General features: G+C 46.1%; 1 protein-coding gene across 1 annotated transcript; it reads right to left on the reverse strand.

Annotated features, from left to right (window-relative positions):
* Nucleotides 1-9,347: 9,347 nt before the first annotated feature.
* PtA15_12A173 (uncharacterized protein) lies at nucleotides 9,348-9,672 on the reverse strand (the record flags this gene model as incomplete). Its single annotated transcript, XM_053161756.1, has 2 exons — nucleotides 9,348-9,443; nucleotides 9,508-9,672. 2 exons carry the CDS (start codon nucleotides 9,670-9,672, stop codon nucleotides 9,348-9,350), a joined length of 261 nt encoding a protein of 86 aa, XP_053025742.1.
* Between the last annotated feature and the right edge of the window lie 4,506 nt (nucleotides 9,673-14,178).

Below are 14,178 nucleotides of genomic sequence, written 5' to 3' on the forward strand. Positions count from 1 at the left end.
TATGAAAAGTGAAATATGTTTTGGCTAGGATTACAAATAAATCAATGCTTTGCTGAATACTGGTGCACAACTGCAGCCCTCAAACAAGCTAACAAAACAGGGCTAGTCTCATTCTCAGATAGGATTGATTTTTTAGAGCTCGCATTAAGCTCAATCGGCAGCCGGTGCGGTATCTCGTAGATTGCTTCCTTATAGCTCGCAGCATCTTGCTTGATACCTCCAGCCCCAAAAGCCTCATTGATCCTTTTGATAGTGTCCTCAAGAGCCTACTTGCTCAAAGAAAATGCATTGGTAACTGGGAAAATGATATTACAGATCTTACCTTTCGGCTCGCCGTCTTGACCAAAATTGTCACGCAGTTGGTTAATGAGCTCCAAGCACGAATGAATAAGGTCAATGTGACTTGAAGCAATTACTTACAATTTTCGTGCATTAACTGAAGTGTTTCTTCGCGATTGGTGCTCATTGGGACCTCTACCCCATGAATACGCAGCCAACAACGCACTCAATTGTCTGACAATCTGATGTTTTCACTGGACTTTGAAGCAAAATTGGAATAATTCTATGAAAAGAAGTCAAATATTTTCGCTTTCTCGGCCTGGTAGTAATCCATGATCAATTGACCACTTTGAATCTAGAGAAAAAATGATTCTAATTGTCAATCACCATCAATGAACACCAGGATTATTAAAGGCAAACCTGTCTCATTTGGCTTTTGCTCCAACCTCCATCACGCTTGTCGCAGAGGTTCAGCACAAGATCAAAGAGCGGATTTGTTCCAGCTGTTGTAAGATGATGAGCTAGACGAGGGCTGAGAGCAGCGGGCACGAGGCGATGGTGAGATGGTGTGGAAGGATTAGTTCATTTCACATCAGACAACTGGAGAACAAGGGAAAGAAATGAAGAAAGAAGAGACAAGGAAAAAGACAAGAAACACTATACCTGAGAGCAGCGGGCACGAGGCGATGGTGAGATGGTGTGGAAGGATGAGGAAAGAGTCCTTCCACGCCCGCTGTCTCAGGTGAACTACCTACAACATGTGACATCTGAGTGAAATGGAAGAGAAATGTATGTAGCACACGGAAACAGAGAACAGAAGATGAAAACAACGTGTACAATCTTAACACCCCCCCTTGCTGCATACATGAAATGACAGAGAGAAGAAAGAGGAAAAGAAGGGAAAAAGGAAAAGAAGAAAAGATTAAGAAAGAGGAAGTTAAGGGAAAAGGGAAAAGAAGAGAAGATTGAGGGGAAGGGAGAAGAAGAAGAGGGAAGGAGGAGATAAGGAAAGTTTCACGGGAAGGGAAAGGAAGAAAGAAGAGATTGAAGAAGAGGAGATGTGGAGTTAAGGAACAATACCGAACATGAGGCGATGTTTTTCAAGTGCGACTCGCGGGAGAGGTTTTGTTAACATGTCTGCTAGCATATTTGATGTTGATACATGCAGAAGTGTCATCTCGCCGTCCTGAACGCACTCGCGGATGAAGTGGTATCTGGCATGGATGTGTTTGGTGCGTGCGTGGTGCTGAGGGTTCTTTGCTAGTGCCTCAGCCCCCTCATTGTCGACATGAAGCGGAATGGGTGAGTTCGGACGGAGTCAAATTTCCGTGAGCAGGTGACGCAGCCACAATCCCTCTTTGCAGGAGTCGGATAACGCTTTATATTCGGCCTCGGTGCTAGAAAGAGAAACAGTCGCTTGTTTCCTGGATTTCCAGGAGATAGCTCCATCTCCTACGCGGTAGGTGTACGCAGAGGTTGAGTGACGGTCATCACGATCTTCTGCCCAGTCGGAATCAGAGTACCCGGACAAGTTGAGATCGCCCCCAAGGCAAAGTTTTAGATTGGATGTCGAGACAAGGTAGTTGAGAACTCGGATTGCGGCGTGCCAATGTGCTTCGGAGGGATCACGGAGATGTTGGGATAGGCGATTGACCGCAAAGGATATATCGGGTCTGGTGCACTGCGACACCCACAAAAGCGAGCCTATAAGTTGGGGATATGGCCCTGGGGAGATTGAATCAGAGGAGGAACGTTGACGTAAATTTTTGAAGTTGCAGTCCGTTGGGGTGGGAACCGAAGTATGTTTGCCATTGAGAAAGCGATCGCAGACTTCAGATATGTAGTGAGACTGGTTGAGGAAAACAAAACCATTGGGAATGTCGCGGGTAATCTTAATTGACAAGAAGTGATTGAGATCTTTGTCCTCTCCTATTTTGAAGCGTTGGCCTACAGAGGAGATTAAGGAGTCGACAAAAGATGGTTCACCAACAATTGCCAGATCGTCTACGTGCGCAGTGAGCGCGCCGACCAGTTTGCCATCAACGAGTTTGAAATATAAAGTTGGATCGTATTTTGAGTTGGCGAGACCAAGATCAAGGAGAGCCCTGTGGAGTTCGATATTCCACTGGCGGGGAGACTGTTTCAGTCCGTAGAGTGAGCGGCTTACTTCACATACCCAATCAGGGTGTTGGGGATCCTCAAATCCGGGCGGTTGTTCCATAAAAACCGGTTTATCGAGATGTCCGTTTAGGAAAGCTGTCTTGAAGTCCACTTGACGGCCTTTCCAGTTTCTTGAGGCTAGCAGAGTAAAGATGAGGCGCAGAGTTTCCAATCGTAGAGTCGGCGAAAACACTTCATCGTAGTCAAGACCTTGAACCTGAGAGTACCCCATGGCCACCAGTCTTGCCTTGAGTTTTTGAATTGAGTGATCGGCACGACGCTTCACTTTGAAAACCCATTTTGATTTGATGATTCGTCGCTTTTCGGGTCTGGGCACCAGACGCCATGTCTGCATGCCTAGCAGGGAGGCAAACTCGTCGTTTGCGGCCTTCAGCCAGCGGTCCTTGTTAGGTGATTTCAGTAATTGCTTCCAAGTCTTTGGTGTATCGACACTGGATTCCGCTTTTGTGTTCTTGGACCAATGGCCGTACCTGTCGGGCGCTTTTCTTTCTCGACCAGAGCGACGGCGCGGAGGCGGAGAAGGCGCTTTTGGTGATTGTGATGTTTGTGGCGGTGAGTGAGGACTTGTAGGATTTTGACTGTTATCAACTGAGGCTGGGGGAGGAATTGGAGACGGGGAAGGAGAAGGAAGGGGAAGCTGAACAGGAGGAGAAGCGGGTGGGGGGGAAGGGGAGGGGGGAAGAGGTGGGAGAGAGATGGTGGAAATGTCCGGAGAGTTCCGAGCATCAAGTAAAGGACTTAAGCAGGAGGAATCTGATGTGTCTGCTGCCGTATCGGAGTCGCTGGAGATGGCCACTGGGTCCCGACTAGAATTTCCGGGAGCATGGATTGAAGCCGTCAGTCGTCGATCAAAACGAGGCTTCAACGGAATGTCCAGCGGGGGGAGATCCATGATATTCGATATTGTGCGAGTCTGCGCTGGTGGAGACGGGGAACGCGGTATTGGGTAAGTCAACTGCGGAGATCGAGGTCGATTTTCTACCGGATTCGAGTTTTCTGACTGGATTGATAGAGACGGCCAGGATATCTCAACAGGGACTGCGGTAGGAGAGTTGGTGAGCTTTGCCCCATACAGGAACTGAGACTCATCAAAGATGACATCTCTAGATTTTAAGACAGACCGTTTGTCCAAATCCCATAGCCTGTAACCATTGCCATCCGGGAGATATGACAGTAAGATTGAGGCTCGTCCTTTGTTGTCAAGTTTCTTTCGACTGGCTTCTGGAACCTTGTACCATACGAGGCAGCCAAAAGGATGGAGATGCTTGACGTCCACGGGGGGTTTGTTGAGGATCGAGACTGGTGACTTGAAACCCATCGGGGTGTGGCACGGAAAGGAGTTGAAGGCGTACATGTAATGACGGAGGGCATCTGCCCAAAAAGATTTGGGAACCCTTGCGCTGAGAATGGATGCTCGAACAATATTGTTGATCGTCCGGTTGGTGCGTTCAGCCACCCCGTTGAGCTCGGGAGAGTGAGGGGGACCCGGTTCGTGTTTGATACCGGCGGAAGAGAGATAAGAAGAAAACTCGTTGGAGATATATTCTCCACCGTTGTCGGTTCGAAGAGATAAAATCTTATGGGCACCATCTTTCTCAAAGAAGGCTCTGAAAACTTTGAAACATGCGAACGAATCGCTTTTTGATTTCATGGGGTAGACAGAGAGAAATTTGGAACAATCGTCGACGAAGGTGATGAAATATCTATACCCTTCCCTTGAGATAACCTCATATGACCCAACATCCGAGTGAATCAATTGGCCAGGGGTGGAAGAGCGGTACGAGGATCGGGACTTGAAAGCTTTTCGAGGCATCTTCGCCTGGATGCAGACTGGACATTGTTGGACTTGAACTTCATTCATGATTGCCGGTGTGATTCCGTGAGTTTTCAGGAGTGCTTTGAGCGGTTTTAGTCCGATATGCGAGAACCGGTAATGGAAAGCAAGGAGGGAGTTGTCAACAGGGGTGAGTGGAAGAGGGATGGATGAATTTGAGCTCACAGGCTCAGCGGGTAGGTAGTATAGGTTTCCCCGCCTGTAGCCGCGTCCCAGGAGATCGCCGTTTATTTGTGTCGAGGAGGAATCCAGGATGTCGCACGAGGATTTTGTGAAAACGACTGTTAGACCTTCATCGCACATCCCAGCAACCGAGATGAGAGGCTCATGGAGAGCGGGAACCACAAGAGTTTTGACCGACTTGCCGCCGGCGAGAGGGAGTTTGGAGATCCCTTTGTGGGACGCTTCAACGACTGAGTGATCCGCTAGTCGGACTGGGGTCTGGTCGGTTTTAAGCTGTTCCACCGTTGAGATGTCGGGGGTCATAGACATGGAGCATCCTGAGTCTATGTTCGCATCCCCAGCCGGATGGCTCCCAAGCGACGCAGAAAGGGAGGCAAAAGCATTACCAGCGGTCACTTCGATTTCAGAACCCGAGTAATCGGATTCTTCATCTTCAGCGTAGGTGTGAGATCCACTGCCTAGAGTAGCGGCAGAGGTTCGTCCGGCCCGAGCAGCGGGTTTACTGGAGTTGCTGGGTTGATCACGTTCCCTGGCCTCCAAGCGCGATTTCTGGTTAGCTTTGTGTTCGGTGAGGATCTTGCGAGTGTTATTACAGTTGTTAAGGTCATGCCCGTCCACGTTGCAGAAATCACAGTGTCGAGGTTTGTCGCGGTTAGGGTGATCAGAGCGACCTTTGTGATTGGGCCTATGACCCGAGGGCTTAGATTTAGCCGAGGAGACTGTGATCGGATCGTCGATGTTGTGAGTTTTTCGACGGAGGTCCTCGCTTTTGAGCGCCAGGACAATTTGATCAGCTGTAACGTGTGGTTGATTCATAAGGGACGACACGCAATTTATCCAGTCGTTGGGTAGAGAATTGATGAGTGCCGAGGCATGTAGCTCGTCATTGGTGATTGGGTTCGCTTCAGTGATGAGGGAGTCGAGGCGTTCTGCGATCTTCGCAACCGATTCAATGTGCGCGAGCATGTCATCGCCTTCCATCTTAGCAGTGGACAACTTTCGGAGCCAATACATCCGCCCACCGGCTGAGCAGTCTTGATGGGCCACCCGGATTGCTTCCCACGCTTTTGCTGCGTCCTTACGATGTGGCTTGGTGTAGCGGAAGTTTGTGGGATCGACGATTTGCGAGAGTAAGGTGCAAACCGCTTTGTTATCCCGCTCCCAGTTGGGAGTGCGTTCTTCCGGTTTGACAGGTTGGAGAACGTAGTCGACGTTGTTGTTCTCAAGAAGCATGGAGACTTGGTACTCCCAGTCGGAGTAGTTTGAATCCGCATCCGGGGCTTTTAAGGTGAGTAGTTTCGCACCTTGCAGTTTGGTTGAGGGAGGTTTGTCGGATAGACCGACTCCAAGGTTCAGTGTCGGGGCTGGTTTGGAACCAGTGGGAGCCGACATGACGAAGAGAATATTTTGATCCTTTTTGATTAACCACGATATCTCGGTGAACCGATATTTTACGTGCTTGGTTAGTTCTCGCAGCTGGAGCCTAGCGCGGGCTCATAACCTGATGAGCTAGACGAGGGCTGAGAGAAGCGGGCACGAGGCGATGGTGAGATGGTGTGGAAGGATTAGTTCATTTCACATCAGACAACTGGAGAACAAGGGAAAGAAATGAAGAAAGAAGAGACAAGGAAAAAGACAAGAAACACTATACCTGAGAGCAGCGGGCACGAGGCGATGGTGAGATGGTGTGGAAGGATGAGGAAAGAGTCCTTCCACGCCCGCTGTCTCAGGTGAACTACCTACAACATGTGACATCTGAGTGAAATGGAAGAGAAATGTATGTAGCACACGGAAACAGAGAACAGAAGATGAAAACAACGTGTACAATCTTAACATAAGATTTATCACGAGCGCTGTAGTAGTTGTCCGCAACCATGTTCTGGAGAGATAACTAAAAAACGTTCCAAGAGGATTAATTTTGTCTCGCAAATAATATGCAGTTGGTTAACAGTGCTAGGACTCAACTCTTTTTTCTTCTTCGGGGTTCCTGATTTGACAATCCCTTTTCTCTTCAACCAGCTGCGCAGTAAAAAAACACTCGAGTGACTGGATACAAGTACATAGGCGGGCGAGCGCAGCGGTGGCGAGGATTGACGGAAAGAAAGATGGTGGGAGTGCTTGGTCCATAAAGCTGATGGAAGGCAAGCAGGGCAAAATGGCAAATGCATGACGGGCATGGTAGAAGAGGGCTTGTGTGTAGGAAAGCAACTGTGGCTTCTAGAACGGGCGTAAGATGAGTGAGGCGGTGCGAGTGCTGTATGGTTGTAAAAAACTATTGGCTGCCAAGGGACATGTTTGTGTAACAAATTGAAATGTCAGTAGACAGCTATGGGATGATTAGGAGGAACGCAGGCGAGGGGAGGAACAAACCAGCAGCGAATGGAAAAAAAGCTGAGTTGGTTGGAAAAGTGGCTGGAAGGCGCTGGGTCGGTACGGTGATGGTAGCAATGGTGAATGGTAACAAACAGGGCGTTAGCGACGTTTGGTACAGTGTGCGGTGGCATAGCCCATCGTGGTTATTTAAAGGAGAGCAAGTTGCACCGGTTTGTCCCCCCAGGGGATCCGGTTTTGTCCTACCCCCTCCCTGGAAGCCCACTAATTACTTGATTAGGGCCTTCCTGGACCACTCTAACAACCGGCCCACTTTTGCTCGTTGCTTTGGCACAGCTGGAGGGTCATCCATAGGGCCTTCGGGCCTTTGGGGATTTCAACATGTACCGTGAGATTTGTAGGCTTTTTCTGCCATTTTGTGAGAAGACAACACCCCAAAACTTAGATCTAGAGGTCTATTATTTTGTGGATTTAAGAAAGTGGGATAATTTTCAGAATTTTCACCAGCTTTCCTGTAGCCCAAATAGGTATTGCGTTTATTATTTTGCGTATATGTATAACTATTTTGTTACACACACCAAAGGCACAAAATTTTGAGAGCACAGAGAAATATGCTTCAAATTAATTCCCTGAAATTCCTAGCAATAGTGTGTCATTATAAAATAAGATATAAGGGGTGCACAGCAGGCTTAGTAGGAAAATTACTGATAACTGTATAGCTTTTTTGTTACACACCCAAACAGTCCCAATGATAACTGTATAGCTTTTTTGTTACACACCCAAACAGTCCCAAAATTTCAGGAATGTTTTCATTGTGGATATTCTCCGCGCCATAAATTTCTTGGCAATAGTGTGTCATGATAACATGAGATATAAGGGGTGCGTGGTGGGCTTAGTAGGAAAATGGCTGCTACATGTATAGCTTTTTTGTTACACGCTGAAACAGTCTGAAATTTTCAGGAATGTTTCAATTTTGCATATTCTCCGCGCCATAAATCTCTTAGCAATAGTGTGTCATTAAAACATGAGATAAGTTAGCAGTCATTTTCCAACTAAGCCCGCCACACTACATCTCATGTTATCATGACACACTATTACCAAGAAATTTATGGCGCGGAGAATATCCACAATGAAAACATTTCTGAAACTTTGGGACTGTTTGGGTGTGTAACAAAAAAGCTATACAGTTAGCAGTAATTTTCCTACTAAGCCTGCCGCGCACCCCTCATATCTCTGGGAAAAATTCTGAAAATCATCAGGTAATAAATTTGCACATGTGCCATGTTACTGTGAAATTTTTGGGGCTACTGGGGCACAGGAAGCGATATTACAGGTCCCTGCCGCGTTAAAATTTGATTTTTTCATGTCAATTTTCTCTAGGCTCAAGGAGACCCCTAAATGACTTGATTATTGTTTGTGGGGATCATAAAAAGCCATTCTATTGATTCATCAAAAAATATCTCAAGAAATGCAAGCCGTTTTTTCGGCGGAAAATGCAGTGCGCGAAGAGCCGTGGCAGAAGCGCGCACTGGGGGCTGGACGTCGAGACGACGACCCCCACAGTGCGCGAAGAGTTTTCCGCAGTGCGCAAAGTAAGTCCGTATTTTTTTCATGCTGACTTTTATTTTTTTTTTGGGCAAAATGATAGATGTTTGTAGTGAGATGGCGTCGTTGGTATAAACTTGCTATGACATCAAACCTTTTGCTTCAAAGAATGTTACTGATTGAATTTTATTCAAAGGACTTCAAAGGAATAATTGTCCGGATTCTCAAGAGAATGTTTTGTTCACATCTGCAAATAACACTGCATCTAAATCTTCAAAGAAGAAGTTGAAGAATTCAATTGCTCCAAAGCCTAAAGCTGTGGCTCTTACCATCAACAATGGTGGTCAATTGTCAATGAGTAAATCAAGGGTCAGCCTAAAGGAACGCCAACATTTTACTTGAAGCACGCCAAAAAGACGTGCTTAGGGCGGGCACTAGGGGTGCTAATTGGGCTGGGCTGGCCCATGGGCAACCCGCGCCGCAGATGTTGGGCTTGTCTGGATATGATTTTTTATGTATCTCACACTGAAATGGGCCAGCCCATGGGCACCTGAGGTTGTATTCCGGACTTCGTGCAGCCCATTGTAGCCCACAGTGTACTGTGTGGGCATCGGTCACCGTTTCTGGTTCTCAACCTCTCAACACTAGCCTCAAAAACCATGGAGTCGTTCACATCACTTTAAAATCCTCGACTGGTGGAAAGCCAACCAGGCCGAACTACCTCATCTCTCCGAACTGGCCAGGACAGTGCTGATGGCACCGATGACCTCTGTAGCTTCGGAATCTGCTTTCTCAACGGGTGGTCGGATTCTCGATGAATTCCAAAGTCAACTTAGTATACCAATTGTTGAGGCATTGATCTGTGCCCAAGATTGGTTGAGATATCCAACAAACATTTGCAACAATCACATAGATGACCTTGAAGTTTTATAATTACTCATACTATTACATTTTGTTTCACTTATCTATCTGAAATAAAAGTTACCGAGTGAGATCAATGATGGGAGAAGCGACCAGTTGGCCTGAAGCCAACGGCACTGTGCCCCACGCCGTTTGATCTGGCCAAGTACTCGAAGAACGTCTTTCGGACCTAGAAAAAAAGAGGAAATTCACTTGTTAATCAAAGTCGGCATGGAACAAGAATCTGCTCTTACTTTGTCTGCGGGCCAGTTGCCAAATTGACTAGATTGATTTGCCATGTGGACAGCGGAGATTGTCCTGATGAGTCTGATGTTGGTCAGGTGGGATTGATAAGCGGTGGGTGGTGGCGTGGAGCGTGGTCTGGCGAGTCTTGAGAACTGGGGAAACACTGGTTTCATCCAGCTCGGCTTGAGATGTCCGCTGGCGAGTCGACTGTTTGTTGTCGGTCAAAGTGGGATGGTATTGGTCACCATCCCGGTGTCCTATGATCCATGCGGGTCTTGGGCCTGACCCAAGTCCGACCCAACTGAACTGTGGCCCAACCCAGCCCATCTGCTCATGATCGGGGCATTCCAAAGAATCCCCCGGTCCTAGCCCACTCCATGTGCCCCAAACCCTTGTCGGGTCAAAGCAAAATCTGTGTGGGCCAGTTTGGGCCGGCCCAATTAACAACCCTAGCGGGCACGCCATATTTGAATGGTGTGCGGATTGACTACTCCAAAAAGTGAATGGCGTGAGAATTCCCATACGCCAAGTCTGCAGGCGTACGGGACCAGAGACGCCAATCCCCTAAGAAATGTTGGCGTATACCATCTGGGCACGCCAACATTTTTGGCGTCCCCAGGCCTAGCACGCCTGTGAGCCTGAGTCTCTTTAGTGACAGCAGGACACAAGAAAGAAGGGGGGAAATAGTTGGATTTCTTTGGATAAAGAAAATACAACTAAGAGAGAGAGAAAGAAAGAGAAAGAGAAACAGAGCAGGATCAGGATAAGGAGAGGTACTAGGTTATTCTAGTGGGAATGTACGTCCACTGGCAATGCTACTCTTCTGAAGAGTGCTGCTAAGCTGTGCTAGAAAGTGCTACAGCCTCCTCTCACTAAGGAAATGTGGAGGGTCTCTGGATTAGATAAGTTTAATCCAGCCACAATTTTTTAGCTTCCTTCTGGATAGTCAAGGTTTTTAAAGGGAAACCTGAGGGACAGCCCTGTAACCTAGATTTGAGGCAAAGGCCAACTGATAAGAAGGGACAGCCCTGTGATCAAGATTGAGGCAAAGGCCTGTAGATTTGGAGGGACAGCCCTATGATCAAGAAGAAGGAAGAACCAGCAGAAAAGAGCAGATCAAGCAAGACACAGAGTTGTACCTCTGAGATAAACAAGGTTCAGTGAAAGAGGTTACTTACTGTCAATATCCTAGGCGCCTGTGACGGTAGGTATACTGGGAGTGTTGTAAACTCTTTGGTGGTGATCCTGGGGTTATCTGGGTGGTGGTTCTGGTGTGCTGAAGTCTGTAGATCCGCCTCAGGCAAGGGGGATCCTGACTACAAAAATTTTCACAGTTTGCTTATGTAATCTACATATGTACATGTGGTTTGGCGCGCCTGGTAGCGCTGACACGTCACAACTGCGCATGCGCGCCACAACTCAATAACTCAGGGAAGGAGTATAGTTACAAGGAATTGATAAGTTGTAACTAGGGTTAAAATTGCATGAGGAAACAGAATATGAATTCAAAACAAGGTTATCTCTTAAGATGAAAAATATATAAAGTATTTCATATGTAACAAAGGTAGAACAGGCAGCTTTTAGGTCAGCTGTTATGACTCTAAGGCTGACATTCCCTACCACCAAAAGGGTTGGATTTCTGTAAGAAATTAAACCAAAGGGTTAGACCTCTTCCCACTTCTGAATTTCCTGAGAAGGATAGCAGAGTCTGGAATGTCCTTCTCAAGGAGCCATTCATCATGATCAGCACTCATGCCTTTGTATCTAGCTAAGTACATCATAACATCTCTGTTCTCCACTCTCAATCTCTTGTCTCTGAGAATCTTCTGTATTACTTTACTCTGAGGGGTCTTATCCATGGGGGGAATGACAACTTTGACTTTCTGTCTCAACTGGATTGGGGTCTTTGTATGGTTTCAACAAGCTGACAGGAAATGTGGGATGTTTCCTGCTGAACTCTTCAGTCAGAATCACTTCTACAGCATTCTTCCCATGTAAAGCTTTCACAAGGAAGGGTCCAGTGAAGGAGTCTCTCATCTTCTTAGGGCCAGACAGGTTATTGAAGTTTGCTGTGGATATTAGGACTTTATCACCAACTTTGAAGGATGGTTCTTTGTGACTCTTGTCCCATCTCTCTTTGTTGTAAGATGTAGCTTCTGTTATGCATTGCTCAGCATATTTTCTAGCTTTCTCAAAGATTTTTCCATAGGCAAGAGCAGTAGGATGAATGTCTACAGAGTCTTGCTTCAAGAAATTCCTGGGAAGGTTTGGGATCCAGCCTTTCTCCAGGATGGCAGAAGGTTTTCCAGTGGTTGAATGTATGCTGGTGCAATATGCTAGCTCAAGGATTGGTAGAAGTGAGACCGAGTCATGAGTGTAACCATCATTGTCTTTGAATTCCAGACCATATGCACAAAACCTCCTGATCATATCTTCAAGTGTTTGAATCATCCTTTCAGCTAATCCATCAGTCTGAGGGTGTTAAGCAGTGGAGAAGGAGAGTTTTGTTCCTAGCATACTATGTAAACCAGTCCAGAATTCAGATGTGAACTTAGGATCTCTGTCAGAGATGATGATTCTGGGGATGCCAGTTCTAGGCATTACTCTGTTCCAAAACATTATGGCAGTGTCCATGGCAGAGTCATCCTTGAAGCAGGGTACAAATATTGGGGTCTTAGAGTATCTGTCCACTATTACCAAACAAGCATTGAAGCTAGCAGCTCCTCCAGGGGACAAGGAAGTTACCCAATACATGTTAATAACATCCCATGGCTTTGAGGGTTCTTCAATTTTCATGAGCAGTCCAAATCTCTTGCCTGTGGCTTTATTTGATTTCTGGCACCTATCACAGGAAGAGCAGTATTCACCAGTGTCTTGTCTCCAGTTAGCCCACCAAGCAGTATCAGCTACTTTCTCCAAAGTCCTATCTTCAGAAAGATGACCAGAGTAGACACTGTCATGACATTCATGCAAGATGGTGTTGATACTTTCTTTGTCAGCTAGGACTAGGACATAATTTTATTTCTCTCTGAAATAGATGAGGCCATCAAATATAGAGAATCTTCCTTCATCATATAGCTTTCTCCAAGGATCTTGTAAGGAATTTTTTAGCTGGGCATCTTTAGCATCTTTCAACAAAAGTTCAGACAATATGGTAGTGTTCTTGTCCTGCTTGTAGCCTTCTCTCACTGAGTCAAAGAACTCATTCTTGAAAGTAGAGACATGTATGCCCATGATGGGGAATCTATCATCATCCTTGTCTTCTGGGTCATAAGCAGGGTTACTAGGATCATTTGGTAAAGCCCACCTGCTCAGTCCATCAGCATTCTTGTGAATATTCCCATCTCTGTGGATTATGGTCATATTGCCTCTGTATTCCTGAATAGCAATCTGCCACCTGAGCATATGTCTGTTGGGAGTCTTCATGTTCAGCAGTGATCTCAAAGCTGTGCAGTCTGTTACAACATGAAAGACACTGCCATCTAAGTAGTAATGGAGTTTTTCCAGGGCCCAAACCAGACATAAGCATTCAAGTTGACTAGCACCATATCTTGTTTCACTGTCCTTCAGTTGTCTGGATATGAAAACAATGGGTCCTTCTTTTCTCACTCCATCAATGACTTGGACTTGATGTAAAGCAGCACCTAGACCAGTCATGCTAGCATCTACATATAGTGTGAAGGGATGGGCCCAGTCAGGAAACAGTAGCAATGGAGCTGTAGTCAGTTTCTCTTTTAACAAGTTGTAGGATACTATTCTATGATGAGTCATCTCATATATAACATCAATCCTTGTCAGTTCAGTTAGAGGTTTTGCTATCTCTGCAAACTTCTCAATGTGTTGTCTGTAGTAACCAGCAAAACCAAGAAATGATTGCATTTCTTTCCTACTGCTAGGTACAGGCTTCTGGAGGACAGCAGCTACTTTATTCTGATCTATCCCTATGGCAATGCCAGAGACAAGATGGCCCAAAGCTTTGATCTAATCAAATCCAAAGTTACACTTCTTCAAGGAGATCTTCATGTTCATGTTAATGACAACTTTCAAAATCCTGTCTATCCTATTGAGGTGTTCTTCCCAAGTGTTGGACATAATAATGATATCATCAATATAGATAATGACCCACTTCTCATCAATTTCTTTTCTGAACTTAACACTATGAAAAAATCTGGAGAAACCCCTGTCAGTTGACATGCGGCATACTTGTGAGCCTGAGTCTCTATAGTGACAGCAGGACACAAGAAATGGGGGGGCAATAGTTGGATTTCTTGGGATAAAGAAATTACAACTATAAAAGAAAAAGAGAGAAAGAGAGAGAGAAACCAAGCAGGATAAGAAGGAAGAGAAGTACTAGGTTATTCTAGTGGGAATGCACGTCCACTGGCAATGCTACTCTTCAGAAGAGTGCTGCTAATCTGTGCAAGAAGTGCTACAGCTTCCTCTCAGGAGGGTATCTGGATTAGATAAGTCTTAATCCAGCCACAGTTTTTTAGACTTCTCTCTGGACAGTCAAGGTTCTTAAAGGGAAACCTGAGGGACAGCCCTGAACCTAGATTTTGAGGCAAAGGCCTGATGATAAGAAGGGACAGCCCTGTAATCAAGATGGAGGCAAAGGCCTATAGATTTGGAGGGACAGCCCTGTGATCAAGGAGGGAGCAAAGCAAGAAGAAAAAGCAGAT

This window comes from Puccinia triticina, chromosome 12A, assembly GCF_026914185.1.
Source record: "Puccinia triticina chromosome 12A, complete sequence".
NCBI classification, from domain to species: Eukaryota; Fungi; Basidiomycota; class Pucciniomycetes; order Pucciniales; family Pucciniaceae; genus Puccinia; species Puccinia triticina.